General features: G+C 37.3%; 1 protein-coding gene across 3 annotated transcripts in view; it reads left to right on the top strand.

Moving 5' to 3' along the window:
* The window catches only part of TRIQK (triple QxxK/R motif containing), a 108,068-nt gene that overhangs the window by 40,018 nt on the left and 44,209 nt on the right, over positions 1 to 23,841 (top strand). For 2 of the 3 annotated variants that reach the window (XM_040261093.1, XM_040261095.1), the window contains one exon: positions 22,847 to 22,928. In XM_040261093.1, coding sequence (XP_040117027.1) covers positions 22,868 to 22,928 — 61 coding nt within the window. In that variant the 5' untranslated portion in view covers positions 22,847 to 22,867. The remainder of the gene's footprint in view (positions 1 to 22,846; positions 22,929 to 23,841) is intronic. The other variant, XM_040261094.1, reaches the window with a different exon arrangement.

Genomic DNA, 23,841 nt, shown 5'->3' on the forward strand with positions numbered 1-23,841 from the left:
ACAGATATATTATTTAGAAATTCCCAGTCAAATGTGTAACATTGGGCTAAACATAACAAGTTGTGCATTTTGCTCATAAAACCTGTGTCTCAGGTAACTTATTAAAAGCTCTGAGAAGAATTTGCTAATATTACTTCACAGCCAAGAAAAGGGAATTCATATTGAAGAATTATCATAAAACAAACATATATCTGTTTACTTAGGAATTTCAGAGATAAGAATAGATGCCATCTGAGATGTTTGCATCTAAAGCTTATTGTTTTCTCTCATCATTTCGCTACCAGTTTTTGGTACCATCTGGATAGAATAAAGTGTTTTGTTGTTGGTATAATTGAGACAATCTTAGGTTTCATAAAATTCTCTTAAAATAACCAAATTTTAAAGGGATTATAAGTATTGAAAAATCAGTTTGTGACCTTTATAACTAGAATCCTATTTTTAATTACTCGTTTTCTCATCAGGAAAAACAATCTGAAAGTGTTTTGGTCAAAGATATGAAACTGCCTTTTCTCTGCTTCGAGTCACTGAAGCCAAAGTCAGCCTTGGTGTCTCTCATTCTGAGCTACTGTTAGTAGCTTGTAGCATGCAGTGTACACACTGCCTAGCTTACTGATTTATATTAGAATTGTGGATGTCTTTGCTCTTATTTTACATGGTTGAGTACGTTTCTCTTCTTATATCAGCTTATATATTACTTTGTATTAGTAAAAGCAGGGTCTGCAGTATAACTTGTTACCATATTATGGTAACCTATAAACTTTTTACAAGTACAGTTTCTACTCAAAATAACCTTTATTTGAAGTGTTAGTTGCTCAGTCATGTCTGACTCTTTGCAACTCCTGGACTGTAGCCCAGGGCAGGCTCCTCTGTCCATGGGATTTCCAGGTAAGAATACTGGAGTGAGTTGCCATTTCCTTCTCCAGGGAACCTTCCCAACCAAGGGATTGAACCCTGGACTCATGAATTGCAGGCAGATTCTTTATCATCTGAGCCACCTGGGAAGCCCCCTTTATTTGAAAGACAGTATAATTAATGTATGTCATTAATGATTGTTTTATTAACTATTAAAAGTTATATGATATGCCAGTCTAGCTTAATTAACACATCTTTTTTTGTAAATATAGTACAGGAAATTAAAATACATTTCCGATTTTGCTGATTTTAAACCTTGTAAATCATAATGATCATTTCTCTGCTTAGGAACATGGTCCAGATAGAAATCCTTCCCAGATTTGAAGTGCCTGTTTCTTTGATATTTATGCAATTCAGAATTTAAAAGAATAATGTAACTAACCTCCCTACCCCTAAGTGATGAGCGTTGTTGATGGTGTGTGCGAGGCAGCTTTTCTGTCTATTCTGGGCAGTATAAATTTAATGCGTTGTTTTCAAGTATGTCGTGTGTCCAGATGCCACAACAATCTGTGCATCAGAAAGGCATTAAAATAAAAGTAAAATATTTGTTGATATTTTTTTATGAAGACCAGTGAATTTGTGGTGCATTATGTTTGGATTAACTAATTCTATTAGGTTTCAGGAAAAAAAGGACCTTGTTTTCTTATAGCCATTTGAAACATTTTATAATATGAATTTATAATAATATTCTGCCCTCACCACCTACCCCATACCTACTTCTCCCACTATATTACCTATTTCTGTTGATGATGGTATCATATCTCTAACCCAGTATTTTGCCAAGTATGGTCCACATAACAAATGAGTTTGAAAACTCTGACATGGAGTTGGTGCTTGTTTAAAATGCAGCTTCCTTGACCCCTGCCCAACATTACTGACCAGGTATCTCTGAAGAGTGCGACCTGGGACTTTGGTTTTTAATTATGACTCTACTTTTAAAGCACAGTTGGCTTCCCCATTTCCTCTGCATCGTGCCCCCATCCAGGGTGTTCTCATAGTCTAAATGTCGAATACCAAACTGTCACTTCCTACCCACTTGCTGCATTCCTCCCCTAGTGGGTTGCCTTTGAATGTAATTTGGCTTTTTAAAAGCTTATTAACTATGTTCAAACCTTCTAGTCTTTCTAATATCATTAAAAAGTATCTGATTTACTCACCACATTGCACAATACCCTTTTATAACTTTCTGTTGAATTCAGAAAAAGCCTGAGGTTCCAGCTGGTCCTGAAAAGCTTCCACAAGGCAAACTGTCCACTCAGCCTCTCCTGAAGAGGCCAGAAGGTCTCATGGTCCCGGTGCAGCCTTCGCATCTACTTCTAGCAGTGTTCCGCAAATGCTCCCACAGAGGAGAATTACCCAACAGCTGGTTAAAAAGAAAACTAGTGTCTTTCAAATGTAATGGCCTAAACAAACAAACAGAAAAACCCCTGGAGATTCCTGGACCTTAGCCCTTGGGATTCCTGGGGCCCAGGAATCTACATTTTTGCTGGTGATGGAACACATTTTGGGAAATACTGGGCTAGGGCCTCTAGTCGCTCCTGGTGAATTTGTGTGCCTAGTTAGACTGTTGAGTCCCGAGCCTTTTCTCTGGAACTGAGATCCTCAGGTCTGGGCAGCAGATTCTTCCCACTGGTACTGGGATCTCCCATGTTTACCCAGGTCTCAGCTGACTGCTGGGAGGCCTGAGTACTCCATGCAAATTTGAGATGAGTTGGTTCAATATACTCTAGATTCTTGGTATCTTCGTTCACCATTTGGTGTTTTCAGTTGCTAAGTTGTGTCCAACTCTGGCAAGCCCATGGACTGTAGCCTGCCAGGCTCCTCAATCCATGGGATTCTCCAGGCAAGAATACTGGAGTGGGTTGCTATTTCCTTCTCCAGGGGATTTTCCTGACCCAGGTATTGAACCCGGGTCTCTTGCATTGCAGGCAGATTCTTTACCAACTGATCTATGAGGGAAGCCCTCATTCACTGTTTAAGATGACCTATTTGACCATTTGTCCTCCCTTTAACACATATGCATCCCATTATTTTGTGGCTTATTTGTTTTTGTTTTTCTTTTTTTTTCAGACCAGTCTTTTGCTACTTCCTTGTCTCTCTACAATTTTCTTTATGTCCCTCTTGAACCCCATACTTTCTCAAGCAGTTATTACTTTTACCTCTTGATGTTAATTGAAACCTTATTCTTGTCATAGACACCATTTCCCTGAAGCTTTTTAAAGCAGCGGCTATTCTTTCTTTAACCCTCCACATACCCGTGGATTAAGAGTCCGTTGTTACCTTTTTATTTCTTTATTACTGATTCTAGACCGTTTCCTTTTCCGTGCATATGGAGTGACGAGTGAAACAAAAGACCTGGCTCCTTTGTGGTTCATCCCGTTAGATGTGGTGCTGTTTACCGCTCTTCTTTGCTGTTATCTGTGGACATTCAGCTTCCCTGGTGGCTCAGAGGTTAAAGCGTCTGCCTCTAGTGCGGGAGAGAGTCTCCCTGTCTTAGCTTTTCCTTCCATCCGAGCTCCAGCTGTACCACCCTGCTGGTGCCTTCATTATTCATATGTATCAAAGTATGTATTATTCTGGTCTCACCTTTCCTTATCAGCCATAATGTTTTTCTATCATTTTAGTCACCCTCTATCATAACCTACTCCATCTCAATGATAACATAAATCACCTCACATGTTCTATTAATAACCTTTAGTTCTTCTTGAGTGAAATAAGACTTTGGTAATTTGGCTTCATCCAAATCTTTTAAGTCCAAAAATCAATCTGCTTTCTTCTTAACTCTTAAATTGCTGCTATCTCCACTTCTTTTTTTTTAAAAGATACTGTTTATTTTATTTTAATTAATTTTTTTAAAATTTTGTATTAAGTATAGCCAATTAACAATATTGTGATAATTTCAAGTGGACAGCAAAGGGACTCAGCCATAGATAAACATATGCATCTGTTCTCTGAAAACTCCCCTCCCATCTAGGCTGCCACATAACATTGAGCAGAGTTTCCTGTGCTATGCAGTAGGAGTTATTGGTTATTCATTTTTAAATATAGCAGTGTTTACATGTCAGTCACAAACTCCCTAAATATCTCTTCCCCCTTTACTTCTCCCACAGCAACCATAAGTTCATTCTGTAAGTCTGTTGAGTCTGTTTTCATTCCTTTTTGTATTCTGCATGTGAGAGATGCCATATGATATTTCTCCTTCTCTAACTTACTTGAGTATGACAATCCCTAGGTCCACCCATGCTGCTGAAAATAACATTATTTTGTTTATTTTATGACTGAGTAATATCCAACTGTATATGTGTACCATGTCTTCTATATCCATTCCTCTGTCAATGGGCATTTAGGTTGTTCTATGTCTTGGCCATTGTAAACAGCGCTGTGACAAATATTGGGGTGCATGTATCCTATGTTTTTTCTCTGGATATATGCCCAGCAGTGGGAATGCAGGGTCATATGGTACCTCTGTTTTTAGTTTTTAAAGTACCACCAAATTCTGCATTGGATGTACCAATTTACATTCCCACTAACAGTGTAGGAGGGTTCCCTTCTCTCCACACCCTCTCCAGCATTTATTATTTAATAGATTTTTTTGAGATAGCTATTTTAACTGGTATGAGGTGATAGCTCATTGTAATTTTGATTTGCAGTTCTCTAGTGATTGTAGCCATGAAATTAAAAGATGCTTCCTCCTTGGGAGGAAAGTTATGACCAACCTAGATAGCATATTCAAAAGCAGAGACATTACTTTGCCAACAAAGGTCCATCTAGTCAAGGCTATGGTTTTTCCAGTGGTCATATATGGATGTGAGAGTTGGACTGTAAAGAAAGCTGAGCGCCGAAGAATTGATGCTTTTGAACGGTGGTGTTGGAGAAGACTCTTGAGAGTCTGTTGGACTGCAAGGAGATCCAACCAGTCCATCCTAAAGGAGACCAGTCCTGGGTGTTCTTTGGAAGGAATGATGCTAAAGCTGAAACTCCAGTACTTTGGCCAACTCATGCGAAGAGTTGACTCATTGGAAAAGACTCTGATGCTGGGAGGGATTGGGGGCAGGAGGAGAAGGGGACGACAGAGGATGAGATGGCTGGATGGCATCACTGACTCGATGGACGTGAGTTTGAGTGAACTCTGGGAGTTGGTCATGGACAGGGAGGCCAGGCGTGCTGCAATTCATGGGGTCACAAAGAGTCGGACATGACTGAGTGACTGAACTGAACTGAACTTAACTGAATAATTACCAGTGCTCAACACCTTTTCATGTGCCTCTTGGCCATCTTTGTATATTTTTTGGAGAAATGCCTATTTATGTCTTTTGCCCATTTTTTGATTGGGTTGATTGTTATGATGATAGTTAAGCCTCATGAGCTGTTTGTAGATTTTGGAGACTAATCCCTTCTCAGTCACATCATTTACAAATATTTTATCCCAGTCTGTGGGTTCTCTTTTCACATAGTTTATTGTTTCTTTTCTGTGAAAAACTTTAAGTTGGTCCAATTTGTTTATTTTTGTTTTTATTTCCATTATTCTGGGGGATGGATTGAAAAAAATATTGCTGCAATTTATGTCAGAGAGTGTTCTACCTGTTCTCCTCTAGGAGTTTTACAGTGTCTGGTCTCATATTTAGGTCTTTAATCCATTTCAAGCTTATTTTTATGTATGGTGTAAAAGAATGATCTAATTACATTTTTCTTTTTTCATATGGCTGTTTTCCCAGCACCAGCTATTGAACAGACTATCATTTCAACATTGTGTAATCATGCCTTCTTTGCTGTATGTTAATTGTGTGGGGTTATTTTTAGGCTTTCTTTCATGTTCCATTGATCTATATTTATATTTTTGTGCTGATACCATGCTATTTTGATGACTATGGTTTTGTCATATAGTCTGAAGTCAGGGAGCTTATTCCTCCAGCCTGCTTTTCTTTCTCAGGATTGCTTTGTCTATTAGGGATCTTTTGTGTCTCCATGTAAATTTTAAGACTTTTTTTTTCTTTGTTCTAGTTCTGTGAATAATCCCATTGGTAATTTGATAGGGATTACATTGAATCTGTAGATTGCCTTGGGCAGTATAGCTGTTTTGACAATACTGATTCTTTCAGTCCATGAACATGGTATGTCTTTCCATTTGTTTGTTTCTTCTTTGATGTCTTTCATTAGTATCTTACAGTTTTTCAGAGTACAAGTCTTTTGTTTCTCCTAGCTAAGTTTATTCCTAGGTATTTCATTATTTTTGATATAATAATAAATGGAGTTGTTTCTTGAAATTTTCTTTCTGATCTTTTGTTGTTAGTGTATATAAATGCAACAGATTTCTGTGTATTAATTTTGTAAACTACACTTTTACCAAATTCATAGATGAGCTCTATAGGTTTGTGGTAGCACATTTAGTATCTTCTGTGTACAGTATCATGTCACTTGCAAACACTGACAATTTAACTTCTTTTCCAGTTTGTATTCTTTTTATTCTCTGATTGCTGTAGCTAGGATTTCCAAAACTGTTGAATAGAAGTGGCAAGAGTGAACATCCTTGTCTTGTTTCTGTTCTTAGAGGAAATGATTTCAGCTTTTCACCACTGAGTATGATGGTAGCTGTAGGTTTTTTTGTATGGCCTTTATAATGTTGAGGTGTGTTCCTTCTGTGCCCACTTTCTGGAGAGTTTTTATCATAAATCGGTGCTGAATTTTGTTAAAAGCTTTTTATATACCTATTGAGATGATTATATGGTTTTTATTCTTCAGTTTGTTGATGCAGTTTATCATAATCATTTTGTAAATATTGAAAAATTATTGCACTCCTGGGATAAATCACACTTGATTATGATGTATGATCTCTTTAATGTATTGTTGAATTCAGGTTGCTCATATTTTGTTGGGGATTTTTGCATCTATGTTCATCAGTAGTATTGGTATATAATTTCCTTTTTGTGTGGTATCTTTGTCTGGTTTTGGTATCAGGGGTATGGTGGTCTTAGAGAATGAGTTTTGGAGTTTTATTTTCTCTGTAGTGTTTTGGAATGGTTTAGGAATAGGTGTTAGTTGTTCCCTAAATGTTTGATGGAAGTCTCTTGTGAAGCCTCAGGTCCTGGACTTTTGTTTGTTGGGATTTTTAAAATCATAGTTTCAATTTCAGTGCTTGTGATTAATCCTTTTATATTTTGTATTCCTGATTCAGTATTGGGGGACAGTATCTCTCTAAGAATTTTTTCACTTCTCCAAGGTTGTCCACTTTATTGGCATTAAGTTGTTTGTAGCGATCTCTTATAATCCTGTGTATTTCTCTGGGGTCAGTTTTAACTTCTCCTTTTTCATTTCTTATGTTATTGATCTGAATTTTCTCCCCTTTTCTCTCGATGAATCTGGCTAAAAGTTTATGAATTTTATCTTTTCAAAAAACGAACTTTTGCTTTCATTCATCTTTGTTGTTTTCTTTGTCTCTCTTTCATTTATTTTTGCTCTAATCTTTATGCTTTCTTTCCTTCTACTAACTTTGATTTTGTTTGTTCTTTCTCTAGTTTTTTTTTAGGTATAAGGTTAGGTTGTTTATTTGAGACGTTTCTTGTTTCTTGGATACTGTATTGCTATAAACTTTCCTCTTAGATCTGCTTTTGCTCCATACCCGTAGGTTTTGAATCCTTGTGCTTTCATTTTAGTTTTTCTCATAGTGTATTTTTATTTCCTCTTTGATATCTTTAGCGATTCATTGACGAGTAGATATTTCTATAGTCTTTTTCTTGTAGTTTACTTCTAATCTCATAGTGTTGTGACCAGAAAAGACACTGGATGTGATTTTAGTTTTCTTAACTTTACCAAGGCTCACCTTGTGACCTAGTATGTGATCCACCCTGGAGAATATTCTGTGTGCATGTGAGAAGTAGTCTGCTGCTTTTGGATGGAATGCTCTGTAAATATCAATTAATTTCATCTGGTCCAATGTGTCACTTAAGGCCTTTGTTTCCTTTTTAATTTTCTGTCTGGATGATCTGTCCACTGATGAAAGTAGGATGCTAAAGACACCCACTGTTACTGTGTTACTGTCAGTTGCTCCATTTGTGGTTGTCAGTATTTGCCTTACCTATTGAGATGCTTCTATATTGGGTGCAAATATATTTACAGTATTATATCTTCTTGAACTGATTTCTTGATCATTATATAATGTCCTTTTTTGTTTTAACAGTCTTTGTTTTAAAGTCTATTTTGTTTGATATGAGTATTTCTACTCCAGCTTTCTTTTGGTATCTATCTGTGTAGAATACCTTCTTCCATCTCCTAACTTTCAGTCTGTATGTGTCCCTAGGTTTGAGGTCCATCTCTTGTAGATAGCATATATAGACAGCATACTTGTAGGCACATCTTGGTTTTGTATCCACTTATCTAGTGTATGTCTTTTGGTTTCATTAAATGATGCATTTAATCTATTTACATTTAAAGTAATTTTCAGTATGTATGTTTCTGCCCATTTTCTTGTTTTGGGTTTGTTTTGTAGGTGTTTTTCTTATTTCATATTTCCTTCTCAGAAAAGTTCCTTCAGAGTTTGTTGTAATGTCAGTTGAGTGGTGCTGAAATCTCCTAACTTTTGATTGTCTGTAAACCTTTTGATTTCTCTGTCAATTCTGAATGAGAGCCTCACTGGTTAGCATGTTCTTGGTTGTAAGTTCTTTGCTTTCATCACTTTGAATATATCATGCCATTTCCTTCTGGCTTGCAGAATTTCTGCTGAGGAACCAGTTGTTAACCTGGTGGAAATTCCCTATGTTGTCATTTTTCCACTATTGTTTTTAATATTTTATCTTTGTTTTCTCCTTCTGGGACCTCCGTAATGTGAATGTTGGTGCATTTAATATTGTCCCAGCAATCTCTTAGACTGTCTTCCTGTCTTTTCATTCTTTTTCCTTTGTTCTGAGGCAGCAATTTCCACCATTCTCTCTTCCAGGTCACTGATACATTCTTCTGCCTCAGTTATTCTGCTATTGATTCCTTCTAGTGTATTTTTCATTTCAGTTATTGTATTGATCATCTCTGTTTGTTCTTTAGTTTTTCTAGACCTTTGTTAAACGTTTCTTGTATCTTCTCTCTCTTTGCTCCCATTCATTTTCTGAGATGGTGGATCATCTTCACTTTCATTATTCTGAACTTTTTTCCTGGAACATTGACTACCTTTGCTTCATTTAGTTGTTTTTCTGGGATTTTATCTTGTTCCTTCATTTTGGACATAATCCTTTGAATTTTCTTTTCTTTTTTTTTTTTTTTAAACTTTCTGTGATTGTGGTTTTAGCTTGAAGGCTGCAGGATTTTAGTTCTTGCTTCTGCTGTTTGCCTGCTGGTAGATGAGGCTAAGAGGCTTGTGCAAGCTTCCTGATGGGAGGGACTGGCAGTGGATAGAACTGGGTTTTGTTCTGGTGGGCAGGGCCATGCTCAGCGAAACTTTAATCTGCTTGTCTGCTGATAGGTGTGGCCATTCTCCATCCCTATTAGTTGTTTGACCAGAGGCTACCCAGCTCTGGAGTCTGCAGGGTCTGTGGTAGGGTGACTTCCAGGAGGGCTCCTGCCAACAGGTACTTCCTAGGACTTCTGTTGCTGGTGCCCTTGTCCCTGTGGTGAGCCACTGCTGCCCCATGCCTCTGAAGGAGACCCTCCAACACTAGCCAATAGGTCTTCAGTTTTCTGTGGGATTACCACTCCTTTGCCTCGGGTCTTGGTTTGCACAAGATTTTGTATGTGCTCTGCAAGAGTAGAGTTTCTATTTCCTCCAGTCCTGTGGAAGACCTGCAGTCAAATCCCACCGGCCTTCAAAGTCAGAGTTCCTGGGGTTTCCTAGTCCCTTTGTAGGACCCCTTGCTGGGAAGCCTGACATGGAGCTCAGAATCTTCACAACAGGAGAACTTCTGTGATCTGTTCTCTAGTTCTAGGATGCACCTGGTGAGTATGGGATTTAATTTTATCATGATTGTGCCCCTCCTCCCACCTCATTGCAGTTTCTCCTTTGTCTTTGGAAATAGGGTATCGTTTGGTGGGTTCCAATATCTGCCTGTCAATAGTTGTTCAGTAGTTAATTGTGATTTTGACGTTCTTGCAGGAGGAGAGTGTACATCCTTCTACTCTGCTACTCTGAACCAATCTTCACCTCTTTTTCTATCTTTAAACTCCTTGATACATTATTTCCCCTACTTTATATAGTATCCTAGTCTTTTTTGCTCTACTGTCCTTCTCTTATGCCTGTCAGAGAAAATTGAAACTTTGCTTGATCCAGCTGTCTACCCCTCCCCTAAACCAGCAATGCACAACTGAGCACTCAGAAATACCTTATTTCCATTCATGTAGTTTGCTGCTACCATGGATTCATGGTTACCAAATTAATGCAGTCTCATAATGTTACTGATTTATCCTATTTTCCCTAGACATCTCTTTCCATTTCTCCACAACAGAAATTTCAGCCTTTGCATTCTTAAATCTCCAAACTTCTCACCTCCCATTTTAGGAGATAACCTTGACTCCTAATTCATATGAAAGGAGAACTACCACTTAGAGCTCCCTCTACTTTTATCTACCAAACCTCAAAACTTACATATGATTTTACTCATTGTTTTTCCTCTTTCCTGCTGAAGTGAAGTAAGTATCTGCTATGATTAGTACTTCAGTGTACATTGAATTCTGTCCCTTCCTATCTGCTTGGCAACCTCCATGATTCTCTAGTTTTTTTCTCCTGTATCTTCACCTCCTTACTTTGTACTGGCTCCTTCCAATTACTGTTTAGACCAACTCAAATTTCCATGTGTTCTCAAAAACAAACATCTCAGACTTTCATGGTGGTTTAGTGGTAAAGAATCTACCTACCAATGCAAGGAGCATGGGTCTGATCCTTGGTCTGGGAAGATTCCAGATGCTGTAGGGAGACTAAGCCTATGCACCATGATTACTGAGGTGACATGCTGCAACTACTGAAACCCATGTACCCTAGAGGCTGTGCTTTGCAATAAGTGAAGCCACTGCAATGAGAGGCCCATGCATCACAACTAGAGAGTAGCGTCCACTCACAACAACTAAAGAAAGCCTGTGTGCAGCAAATACGACCCAGGATAGCCAAAAATAAGTTTGTAAACAAGTATAAAAAATCAAAATAAAAAGCAAACCTAAAGAAAAAACAAACATGCCCTCAAATGTAACAAAACAAGGCATAACAGAAAATCTCCCTCAACCTTAGTGTCTCTCTACTCCCTATCCTCTCTCTCCTTCCTTTTACTTATTTTGTAGTAGATTTGTCTAGACTTTTGATCTGTGCTTTCTCACCTTGTGCATATTTCTTAGCCCACAGAAATTAGACTTAAGTGTATGTGTCAGGGAAGGAGCGGGGATTACAATTGTTAAATCATGTTATAAGGCCACTTATAATGAAATGGTAAATGCCTATTCAATTTAGGTCCAAAAGAGCCATAGCTTCTTTTGCTCAGCATACTATTTTTGCATTAATTTCCATTGTTGCATATTATTATCAGTAGTTTTTTTCTGGATAGTATTTCTTTATGTGAATAAACCACAGTTTACCAGTTTTTATATTTATCAACATTGGGGTTGTTTCCATTTTTTGGCTATTATGAATAATAATGCTATGAATATCCTTTCATGAAGCTTTTCTTGTGAGCGTATGTATTTATTTCTCTTAGATAAATGCATAAGAGAAGAATTATTAGCAGTTAATTTTATGAGGAATGGCTTAACAATTTTCCAAAGTGGCTGTATGATTTTACAACTTACACATATGAGAGTTTCAGTTGCTCCACATTCTCCCATCGTTCTGTAGAACAGATCTTTTTGTGAATTATTCTAGTGGGTGTATAACGATATCTCAATTCTAATTTTAGTTTACATTTTGCTGATTACTACTGGTGTTGAAAATTTTTTGTGTGCTTATTTGTCATATGCTTATCTTCTTTGGTGAAGTTTCTTTTACCCATTTTTTGTTGGTTTGTATGTCTTACATTATTGAGAGTTCCTTATACAATCTAGATACAAGTTCTGTTTGTCATATGTAGGTATTATGAATATTTACTTCCTATATATAACTCAGCTATTTATTTTCTTATTTGATTAAGTCCAGTATGTCCTTTTTTTTTTTTCCTTTGATGCTACATACTATCTGTGTTCTCTCTAAAGTGTTATTTGCCTACCCCAAGGTCATGAAAATAATCTTCATTTTTTCCCTAGCAGCTTTGTTGTTTTATTATTTATATCTTTTGTGAGTTTTGTGTGTGATAAGATAGGGTCCTGGGTTTTTTTTTTTTTTTTCCTTTAAGGATATACAGTTGTCCCAGCACTATTTGCTGATACTGTAATCACTTTAGTTCTAAGTGTAGTGGAAGGATAGTCCCAACCACTAAGATTTCTTTCTTAGAATGTAACTTTTTGGAGTCATATGGAGTACTGTCCTATAGTCACTTTTCTGGTTAATTTTTATGTCAATGTTGGCAAGTGATCACCATTTAAAAAATCACACATTCAAGTTTTTACATGCTCTTTCTGCACCTACAAAGGAAGGTAATTTGGCAAATGACGACAACAATGGTCACTTTGATCCCTGAAAACATTAGGAAGAACACTGTTAAGCTCTCCAACTTTATACAGTAGGAATGTGTTCCATAACAGAGCTGTCTCATGATTACACTTATGTCAAAGTGTAAACTGTCTACTTGAATGCTATGTCACACTTTGATAGTCTTTGTTGTTGTTTTTCAGTCTCTAAGTCATGTCTTACTGTTTGTGACCCCCATGAATTACAAGATGCTAGGCTCCTTAGTCCTCTACTATTTCCCAGATTTTGCTGAATTTCAAGTCCATTGAGTCAGTGATAATATCTAACCATCTTATCCTCTGTTGCCACCTTTTCCCTTTGCCTTCAGTCTTCCCCAGTATCAGGATTTTTTCCTAGGGAGTCAGCTTTTTCAATCAGGTGGCCAAAGTATTGGAGCTTCAGCTTTAGCATCAGTCCTTCAGTGAATATGCAGTGTTTATTTTCTTTAAGATTGACTGGTTTGATCTCCTTGTTGTCCAGGGGACTCTCAAGAGTCTTCTCCAGCATCAAAATTTGAAAGCATCAATTCTTCACCATGCAGCCTACTTTATGGTCCAACTCTCAGATCTGTACATGATCATTGGAAAAACCATAGTTTTGAAAGTCTTTTAATTAGCTAATTTTCATTTCCTTAGCATGGCCTTGCCCATCAGAACAAGACCCAGTTTCCCCTTCAGTCAGTCTCTTATCAACAAGCTTTCATAAGCTTCTTATCCTTCTCCATCAGAGGGCAGACAGACTGAAAACCACAGTCATGGAAAACTAACCAATCTGATTATATGGACCACAGTCTTGTCTAACTCAGTGAAACTATGAGCCATACTGTGTAGGGCCATCCAAGACAGATGGGTCATGGTGGAGAGTTCTGACAAAACTTGGTCCACTGGAGAAGGGAATGGCAAACCACTTCAGTATTCTTGCTTTGAGAACCCAATGAACAGTATGGAAAGGCAAAAAGATAGGACACTGAAAGATGAACTCCCTAGGTCGGTAGGTGCCCAATATGCTACTGGAGATCAGTGAAGAAATAACTCCAGAAAGAATGAAGAGATGAAGCCAAAGCAAAAACAACACCCAGTTGTGGGTGGGACTGGTGATGGAAGTAAAGTCCGATGTTGTAAAGAGCATTATTGCATAACTGGAATGTTAGGTCCATGAATCAAGGCAAATTGGAAGTGGTCAAACATGAGATGGCAGGAGTGAATATCGACATTTTAGGAATCAGCAAACTAAAATGGACTGGAATGGGTGAATTTAACTCACATGACCATTATATCTACTACTGTATACAAGAATACCTTAGAAGAAATGGAGTAGCCATCATAGTCAACAAAAGAGTCTGAAATGTAGTACTAGGATGCAATCACAAAAAAGACAGAATGATCTCTGTTCATTACCATGGAACACCATTTGATATCACGGTAATCCAAGTCTATACCCTGACCATTAATGGTGAAGAAGCTGAAGGTGAATGGTTCTATGAAGACCTACAAGATCTAGAACTAACACGCAAAAAAAGATGTCCTTTTCATGATAGGGGACTGGAATGCAAAAGTAGGAAGTCAGGAAACACCTGGAGTAACAGGCAAATTTGGCCTTGGAGAATGAAGTAGGGCAAAGGCTAATAGGGTTTTGCCAAGAGAAGGCATTGGTCATAGCAAACACCCAGTTCCAACAACAAAGAGAAGCCTCTGCACATGGACATCACCAGATGGCCAACACTGAAATCAGATTGATTATATTCTTTGCACCCAAAGAGGGAGAAGCTCTATACAGTCAGCAAAAACAACACTGAGAGCTGACTGTGGCTCAGATCATGAACTCCTTATTGCCAAATTCAGACTTAAATTCAAGAAAGTAGAGAAAACCACTAGACCATTCTGGTATGACCTAAATCAAATCCCTTATGATTATACAGTAGAAATGAGAAATAGATTTAAGGGACTAGATCTGATAGAGTGCCTGATGAACTATGGATGGAAGTTCATAACATTGTACAGGAGAGAGGGATCAAGACCATCCCCAAGAAAAAAATGCAAAAAAGCAAAATGGCTGTCTGGGGAGGCCTTACAAATAGCTATGAAAAGAAGAGAAGTGAAAAGCAAAGGAGAAAAGGAAAGATATACCCATTTGAATGCAGAGTTCCAAAGAATAGCAAGGAGAGATAAGAAAGCCTTCCTCAGTGGTCAGTGCAAAGAAATAGAGGAAAACAACAGAATGGGAAAGACTAGAGCTCTCTTCAGGAAAATTAGAGATACCAAGGGAACATTTCATGCAAAGATGGGCTCGATAAAGGACAGAAATGGTATGGATCTGACAGAAGCAGAAGATTTAGTTAAGAAGAAGTGGCAAGAAGACACAGAAGAACTATTAAAAAATATCTTCATGACCCAGATAATAACAATGGTGGGATCACTCACCTAGAGCCAGACATCCTGGAATGTGAAATCAAGTGGGCCTTAGAAAGCATCACTACAAACAAAGCTAGTGGAGGTGATAGAATTCCAGTGGAGCTATTTTAAATCCTAAAAGATGATGCTGTGAAAGTGCTGCACTCAATATGTCAGCAAATTTGGAAACTCATCAGTGGCCACAGGATGGAAATGTCAGTTTTTATTCCAGTCCCAAAGAAAGGCAATGCCAGAGAATGATCAACCTACTGCACAATTGCACTCATCTCACACACTAGTATAGTAATGTTCAAAATTCTCTAAGCCAGGCTTCAACAGTACATGAACCGTGAACTTCCAGATGTTCAAGCTGGAATTATAAAAGGCAGAGGAACCAGAGATCAAATTGCCAACATCCGCTGGATCATCAGAAAAGCAAGAGAGTTCCAGAAAAACATCTATTTCTGCTTTATTGACTATGTCAAAGCCTTTGACTGTGTCAATCACAATAAACTGTGGAAAATACTTAAAGAGATGGGAATACCAGACCACCTGATCTGCCTGTTGAGAAATCTGTATGCAGGTCAGGAAGCAACAGTTAGAACTGGACATGGAACAACTGACTGGTTCCAAATAGGAGAAGGAGTATGTCAAAGCTGAATATTGTCACCCTGCTTATTTAACTTTTATGCAGAGTACATCATAAGAAACGCTGGGCTGGATGAAGCACAAGCTGGAATTAAGATTGCTTGGAGAAATGTCAATAACCTCAGATACGCAGATGACACCACCCTTACGGCAGAAACCAAAGAACTAAAGAGACTCTTGATGAAAGTGAAAGAGGGGAATGAAAAAGTTGGCTTAAAGCTCAACATTCAGAAAACTAGGATTATGGCATCTGGTCCCAGCACTTCATGGCAAATAGATGGGAAACAGTGGAAACAGTGACAGACTTTATTTTCTTGGGCTCCAAAATCACTGCAGATGGTGACTGCAGCCATGAAATTAAAAGATGCTTGCTCCTTGGAAGAAAAGTTATGACCGACTTAGATGGCATAGTAAAAAGCAGAGACATTACTTTGCCAGCGAAGATCTGTCTAGTGAAGGCTATGGCTTTTCCAGTAGTCATGTATGGATGTGAGAGTTGGACTATAAAGAAAGCTGAGCGCCAAAGAATTGATGCTTTTGAACTGTGGTGTTGGAGAAGACTCTCTAGAGTCCCTTGGACTGCAAGGAGATCCAACCAGTCCATCCTAAAGGATATCAATCCTGAGTATTCATTGGAAGGACTGATGCTGAAGCTGAAACTCAAATACTTTGGCCACCTGATATGAAGAAGTCACTCATTGGAAAAGACCCTGATCCTGAGAAAAACTGAAAGCAGAGGATGTGATGATTGGATGGCATCACCAACTCAATGGACATGAGTTTGAGTAAACTCCGGGAGTTTGTGATGGACAGGGAGGCCTAGCGTGCTGCAGTCCATGGGTTCACAGAGTCAGACACAACTAAGTGACTGAACTGAACTGAACTTCATTTCCTTAAGTGTGGAGCATTATCTCTGGAGTTCTGAATCATGTAGCCTTGTTTGAAATATTAAAATATAGTTTGCATGAATTTGGAGATATGGAACTGACATTTAAAGTAAATTGTAGAGTGAATGACCTTGTCAAAATCATGGGCCTAGAAGCTGAATTTGATAGTGCCCAGTAACATGAGTGGGGAGCAAATGATAAACCTGAATCATTAATAGCTCTTTATAGTAAGGAGTTTTGCTTAATATAGGGAAAAGGGCCATCACTTGGATGACTTAAGCATGTTAATTACATGATCAATTTTGAGTTTTTAGAATATTACTCTGGAACGTTAGATCAGAGATGTTTATCTTTCTTCATTTCAGCATCCAGTATAATATTGTATTTTCATAAGTGGTTCTCAATTCTGATCAAGTCATAGCCAAACATTTTTGGTTTCTTTATAACTTCATACTTAAGTAAGAGGTTTTTTTTTTTTTTTAAGTTCTATCTTACAGCCTTAATAACTGAGCTGGTTATTTTTTTGTGGTCATTGAATATTTTTAATAACCTATGTTTTAATCTGTGTTTAAATGTCACGGTCTGGATTAAATTCTTTTTCTGGAAGCAGAGACATATGTGAAGGCTTCATGTTTCTTATTTATTTACATGTACTTTCTAGATTTCATAAGAGAAGTATAAATGAGCAATAAAATAAGTTCATTGGAATGTGATTGAATATAATGCTATCTTTGTTTTAAAGGTCACATGTTATGCTTAAAAATATAGGTAGCAAATTGCAGTGCAAAATTCAGGTTAAGAAAAGATATTAAAAACTAAGTATTCTCTTTAATTTTAAAAGTCTTAAAGGACATACAGTTTTAATCAAGTAAAGTTAATTATGAATTGTTTTAATATGCAATTTGGGCATTAAATAAAATTAGCATTTTTTTCTTCCTTAAAAATGTGTTATCAAGTTTCAAGAATGTTAAAAACTTCTCTGATGATTTAATCTGAAATCATTCCTACAGCAAAATTCATAAATAATAAATATTATCTTATTAATCCATATTTTAGTTTAGCTGGATCTCAGAGCAAGTTAATTCCTCAGGGAATGTAGTATTCTTTATGAAAGAAGGTGATGAGATGTAATCTCTAAGGAATTAAATTGTGAAAACAATCTTGGTATTGTACATGCTAATATAAATCTGTTATTCCCTTTCCGCATCTATCACAACACATTTTAAACTGTGGCTGATCTGATATGCAAATAGCTGTCTTATTAGAAATTGTGGCTGTATGTGCTAATGTCTCCCTGGATTTCTTGGGAGTTTGCTATCTAACCATCAAAGCAATAGAAATGAATGATGATTACTGCAAGGCTTTGAAGAACAAAGAAAGTCAGAGCATTTTAGAGGTTCTAGATGTGTGAGGCATTGACAGTTTGTACCATAGACATGGATGGGTTTCTCTATAGGTTTTTTAAAATAGCTCAATATGTTTATTAGGAAAGTGAAATATTTCCCATCTTCTTGCATTTTTGCAACTAATATTGATAAAAATCTGAGCCATTTGCACATATGTGTGTCCTATAGGCATTTTTTATTTGTTTCAACATTTGTTAAAATGTAACCTTGCTTAAAAAATAGAAGACAATTTCAAATACAAGAATAAAGTTTAAATTTTTGAAATTTTACATAGGAATTACTAATCACCTAAATAGGAAAACTAGTTCCTCTTTAATGTCTCTCCTAGGTTGAAATTCTCTTAAAGTTTTTATATTCACAGGTTATTATATACCTAAAATGTATCATTTATAGAGTATAGGCCCTTATAATGATAAAACTTTAGGTTATTTAGCTTTTTAATTTTTGCTATAGTTTTTTATATTTAAAGTATATTTTAAAGTAAATAAAGTTCAATTTACTTTGGTGAAAAGATAGTCTCTGTGAGTTCCTGACATTTTTTAAATTTACTCCAGGTAATAAAAGAATAAAATACTGGTCTCTAAAGTGTTATCTTTATTTGACTGTTTGTGACCCCCATGGACTGTAGCCCACCAGGCTCCTCTATCCATGAAATTCTCCAGGTAAGAATACTGGAGTGGGTTACCATTTCCTTCTCCAGGGCATCTCCCCAACTCAGGGATGGAACCTGGGTCTCCTGCATTGCATGTGGCCGCTTTATCATATGAGCTACTAGGGAAGCCCAAAGTGTTCTGTTTGTTTAGATGTTTGTTTAAATGACCAGGAAAGAATTGAGGGAAACATAGTGAGTGACTGTGTTGGTAAGTAGCCTTAATAACTTGCTTTTTAAACATTTAAGCTATTCCATGAGGGTGAACAACAATAACAAAAAGAATATATTAAAGAGGGAATAATATATGGTGCCTCTATTCATTTAAACTAACTTCCTTCCTAAAATGTATTGATATTTTGTCTAGTCTCACACAATCAAGATCAAAATAACTTGAGTCCTATCTACAGTTAACAAATGCAAAACACTTGCAAATGGAATTGCTATATGAATAAATTATAATAAAATTATTGACATTTATGGGTTTTGTATTATTAGAATTATTTTTAATGTTATGAATTATAACAAGTGAGAATATAGGATTAGGTGATGTCTTGGTTTCAATTCTGAAATTTAAGGATGTGTTATCTTATATGTAATAACTACATGGTTTATGAGATATGAAGACAATTTATTTGACTTTTTGTTTAACTTTGTACATTCCTCAGAGTCGGACATGACTGAAGCAACTTAGTGGCAGAAGCAGCAATTACTGTAATATTAAATCAGAAGATTATTATGAATATAAAAGTAATTTTAGGTGAATTTATAATTTTCTTACATATTGGTAGAAATTTACTTTGGAGATGCCTTTTACTGTATAACGTGTGATCATTGTTATTATTGCTCTGTGTGACCATGTGTTAGTCACTCAGTCCTGTCCAAGTCTGAAGCCTCATGGACTGTAGCCTGCCAGACTCTTCTGTCCATGGAATTTTGTAGGCAAGAATACTGGCATGAGTAGCCATTCCCTTCTCCAGGAAATTAATTTATTTATATTCCATTAACTGAAATTCAGTCACAGGCCTACAGGAAGCTGAAATATGTAATTGAGTGTGACCAGGAAAGAAAAAAAGGAGAACATGCAATTTAGTAAGTAGCTTTCCCTAAATTCCACATTTCTGATCACGAGGTAGCCATGTGCATCCTTTTTCCTGCCTGCCCAGTAGGGAAATCCTAAAGTTCTCCGTCTCCAAAGTCATGGTTCTTAAGCCAGTACACAGTCAGTGGTTCCTTGAGGTTTATAGATAATGAAACTTACCTACTATTCCCAGCCTCACCTGGCTTCTAGTAAATAATAGTGAAGCAAAGGATAACTGCTTCATATCTCCGATAATTGTTTCCATTTAGAAAGGCAAGATGAGACACACAGTGGGATCATTGATCCATGTTGTACAGGATACCACTGAGGAGGCCCATTATAGTGACAGTAGGAGTTTCTTGCTTAGCTTCTAATTATGGTCTTTTTGGAGAAATTCCCTTCTCTGCCTTCTGGATGACTCTTCTTCATGGTCACATATGAAGTACGTTACATATCCACAGTTTGCCTTCTTGGTGGCAACACTCTTGGTTTAAGTTTAGAGGGCCAAGGATTGGTTTTTATTCACAGACGCTTTTAAACAAAGTTTCTGGTTTCCCTGTAAATACAATTCCCTCAGGTTTTAGTACCATTCTTACCATTTCCAGTTAGTTCCATGTGCCAGTAATCACACTGCAATTTCTTTTCTAGACATGGTTCTCAAGTCTGCTTTCTTTATCAACATCAGACCTCCTGTGTCTCTCTGTAGTGGCTGCCTCCAGGTGATCTGGAACAATAGGTTCAGGTGAGAAAGGAACATTCTTGATCTGCTCTGGGTCCCCTCTTCCATTTTAAAACTGAGAAGTCTTAAGAGCACTTTTTTCTTGAAGATCTCATTAATTTTTATTTTCTGTTATTTGGTATTTAGAAGTCGCCTTTTCTACACTTGTTCCCAAATTACTGGGCCCTCTAATCCCTCATGGTTTTGCTTGTTAACTGACTAGTTCTTGCCTGACTTCATCTTTATCCTATAGCTCCTTCCTGGAAGCAGGGGGGAACAACTTCCAGGCCCCACTCTGGGGAACACCAATGTCTATAATAGACCCCACCAACGTACATGATTCAGTTACAGTAGAATTTCATTTCTTTTTCAGTAGAGTACAATGAGGGTGAAAACTAAAACATTGCCTGCCATGTCAGTGAACAAAGGATATTGCAGCCATCAAGTCATTACGTTACAGCTGCCGGATGGTGAGGCCTGAGGGAACTCAGGGTGGAGGCAAATGGGCTGCCTACTGCCAAACCCACCTAGCAGGCAGTCACGGCAGCCACCCCTGATGGTGTACCCGAGGAAGCTGGGGACGAGAAGGCACAGGGTGCTGGCCCCAGATGGCTGAAGTGCATAACAAAGGAGTGATTTCAGCGAACCCGGGCTCCTGCATCTTCCCCTACATAGAAAAGTGCTAAATTTCTTAAACTTGACATGTCTGGTTTTCTTTTATTAACAATAATCATGTTATGTTCCAACATGGTCTTTTGTCACACACACACAAAAACTCCTCTTTATCCTGGATCCCCACTTTGCCTTGTTGGAGCAGTCTCTTAGAGTTATTAGATATGCTGTCTTTACTCTCAATTTGTAGACTATGCATTTTTTCAGTCGACAGTAGTAGTACGTAAGTGAGAGAATACCCTCCTCCATCCCAAGCAGATCAGGATTCTGTGTCCTTACAAATATATCCTTAGGGTTTGTCTGGGGATTGTTTCCCTTCTAACCAACTGGAAGGGGAAAAACCCCAGGAGATTTTTTAGTGTGCAGGTCTGGAGTGGCACACGTCACTTCCATTCATATTCTACTGACAATAATTCAATGAGATGTTGACTTGAAGCTAGGAAATATAGTGCCAGGAAGAAAAGGAGGATATGGATTTTGGTTGGTAGGTTGCATTCTGTGCTACAATATTTAAATTCAATAAAAGAATAGGATTTGAAAGATATGTTATGGATTAAATTTAACAGTGCATATAATGTAGTGTACAAGAGGAAGAAATTGTCTTCTACCCTTACAGGTTCTTCTTGCTGGTCTAAGAATTAATATAAGACAGACTGACAGGAGACAATCAAACAAAAGTTTATAGCATGCATACATGGGAGAGACCCAGGAAAACAGAGTAGCTTATCAAAATGGCTGAAACTCTCAACTTAAATACCACATTCAGCTCTGTAACAGTGTGGCTTAATTGAGCACTGATAGTATTTGATAAAATGAATGTTACCAAGAACAAACATTTGGGAAATTAATTATCAGCAATTGTATTTGAAATAATTTTGTAATTTTTGATAATTTATTTGAGGTAATTTTATGTTTTTTCCTGATATCTAATGGGAATAACATACTTCCCTGTTGGCTCAGATGGGGAAGAATCTGCCTGCAATATGGGAGACCTGTATTTGATCCCTGGGCTGGGAAGATCCCCTGGAGAAGGGAATGGTTACCCACTCCAGTGTTCTGGCCTGGCGAATTCCATGGGGAGAGGAGGCTAGCCAGCTACAGTCCATGGGGTTGCAAAGAGTTGGACATAAATGAGCGACTTTCACTCACTCAGTGGAAATAATTTTGGGAACAGTTACAGACTTTATTTTCTTGGGCTCCAAAGTCACTGCAGATGGTGACTGCAGCCATGAAATTAAAAGATGCTTGCTCCTTGGAAGCAAAGTTATGACAAGCCTAGACAGTATATTAAAAAGCAGAGACATCACTTTGCTGATAAAGGTCCATCTAGTCAAAGCTATGGTTTTTCCAGTAGTCCTATATGGATGTGAGTGAGATTGGATCATAAAGAAGGCTGAGTGCTGAAGAATTGATGCTTTCAAACTGTAGTATTGGAGAAGACTCCTGAGAATCCCCTGGACTGCAGGGAGATACAACCAGTCAATCCTAAAGGAAATCAATCCTGAATATTCATTGGAAGGACTGATGCTGAAGCTGAAGCTGCTGTACTTTGGCCATCTGATGAAAAGAGCTGACTTATTGGAAAAGACCCTGATGCTTCTGGGAAAGATTGAAGGCAGGAGGAGAAGAGGACGACAGAAGATGAGATGGTTGGATGACATCACCAACTCAATGGACATGAGTTTGAACAAGTTCCAGGAGATAGTGAAGGACAAGGGAGGCCTGGTGTGCTGCAGTCCTTGGGGTCGCAAAGATTCAGACACAACTGAGTGACTGAACTGAACTGAATGGGAATGAGTCAAATGAATTTTTACCCATTGCTTTAAAAGCAAATTTTATGAAATGAATTATTCCCAAAGTTTTTAAACAGTCCTTTTGATTTTTTTAGGACTTCATCATAATTATTTTTTTTCTTTGCAGCAGGCATCTTGGAGATCAAAGATGGGCAGAAAAGATGCCTCCACTATAAAACTTCCTGTTGATCAGTACAGAAAGCAAATTGGTAAGCAGTGAATCCCCTTTGATACATTCTTGTGAACTGAGATGAAGAAAAAAAGCAATTGTGTGTGTGATATTAACAGAACAACTTTTCCCTCAAACATATGATGCACAGAATATGGATCACAAGGGAATGCACAGGGGTTTTAAGGAACAAAAATAAGCACAGCCTTATTTATCTATAAAGAAATGCATTTTTGTACTTAGGATTTTTCAAAGCTCTTACAATTTTTATCGATTTGGTAAAAGCAAAAAGACTTCTATTTTTATTCTTAAGGCTGTGTGCTTGTATGTAGTCAATAATTTTAACATTATCATGTTTATTTCTTGTTATCCTTATGAAATCTTTCAGTTCTGTTGACTCTTAGGGGCAATAATGTGATAGCCTCAAAATTCTCCATTAAAATTTAACCTTAGTAAAATGGTGAACTAGAGAGAAGTCCAGTCATCAGCATAGAAAGATAAAAGGAATCTTCTCTGATTTAGACTGTGCTCTAAGTGCATGATTTCCTACCCAATCTTTTCAATAATGCCTGGAGTATTTACAAAAAATTACCTACATACTAGGTCACAACCAAGTCTCCTCAATTTTATAGAAGCAATATCCTACAACTACAACTTTGAACAGTGTAGTAAATTAGAAATCAGTTAAAAGTAAAAAAGTTAACTTCTATGCCCACCATCACCCTCTCTTCTTACATGTTCCTTCCTGTTCTCACCTGTTCCCATCCCTTTGGAAATTAGAAAGTAATTATAATAATAATTAGTTAAAAAAACTCTTCTAAATAACTAACAGATAAAGAAGTTGCAAGTCAAAAAATAAGTAGAAGTGATTGGTACCAAAAGACTATATACCTGTTTTATAAATATGATACATAAAGTATACTCCTAAAGGAGAAGATATTTCTGAAAAACAA

Source organism: Oryx dammah, unplaced genomic scaffold (genome assembly GCF_014754425.2).
Source record: "Oryx dammah isolate SB20612 unplaced genomic scaffold, SCBI_Odam_1.1 HiC_scaffold_19, whole genome shotgun sequence".
Taxonomy (NCBI): Eukaryota; Metazoa; Chordata; class Mammalia; order Artiodactyla; family Bovidae; genus Oryx; species Oryx dammah.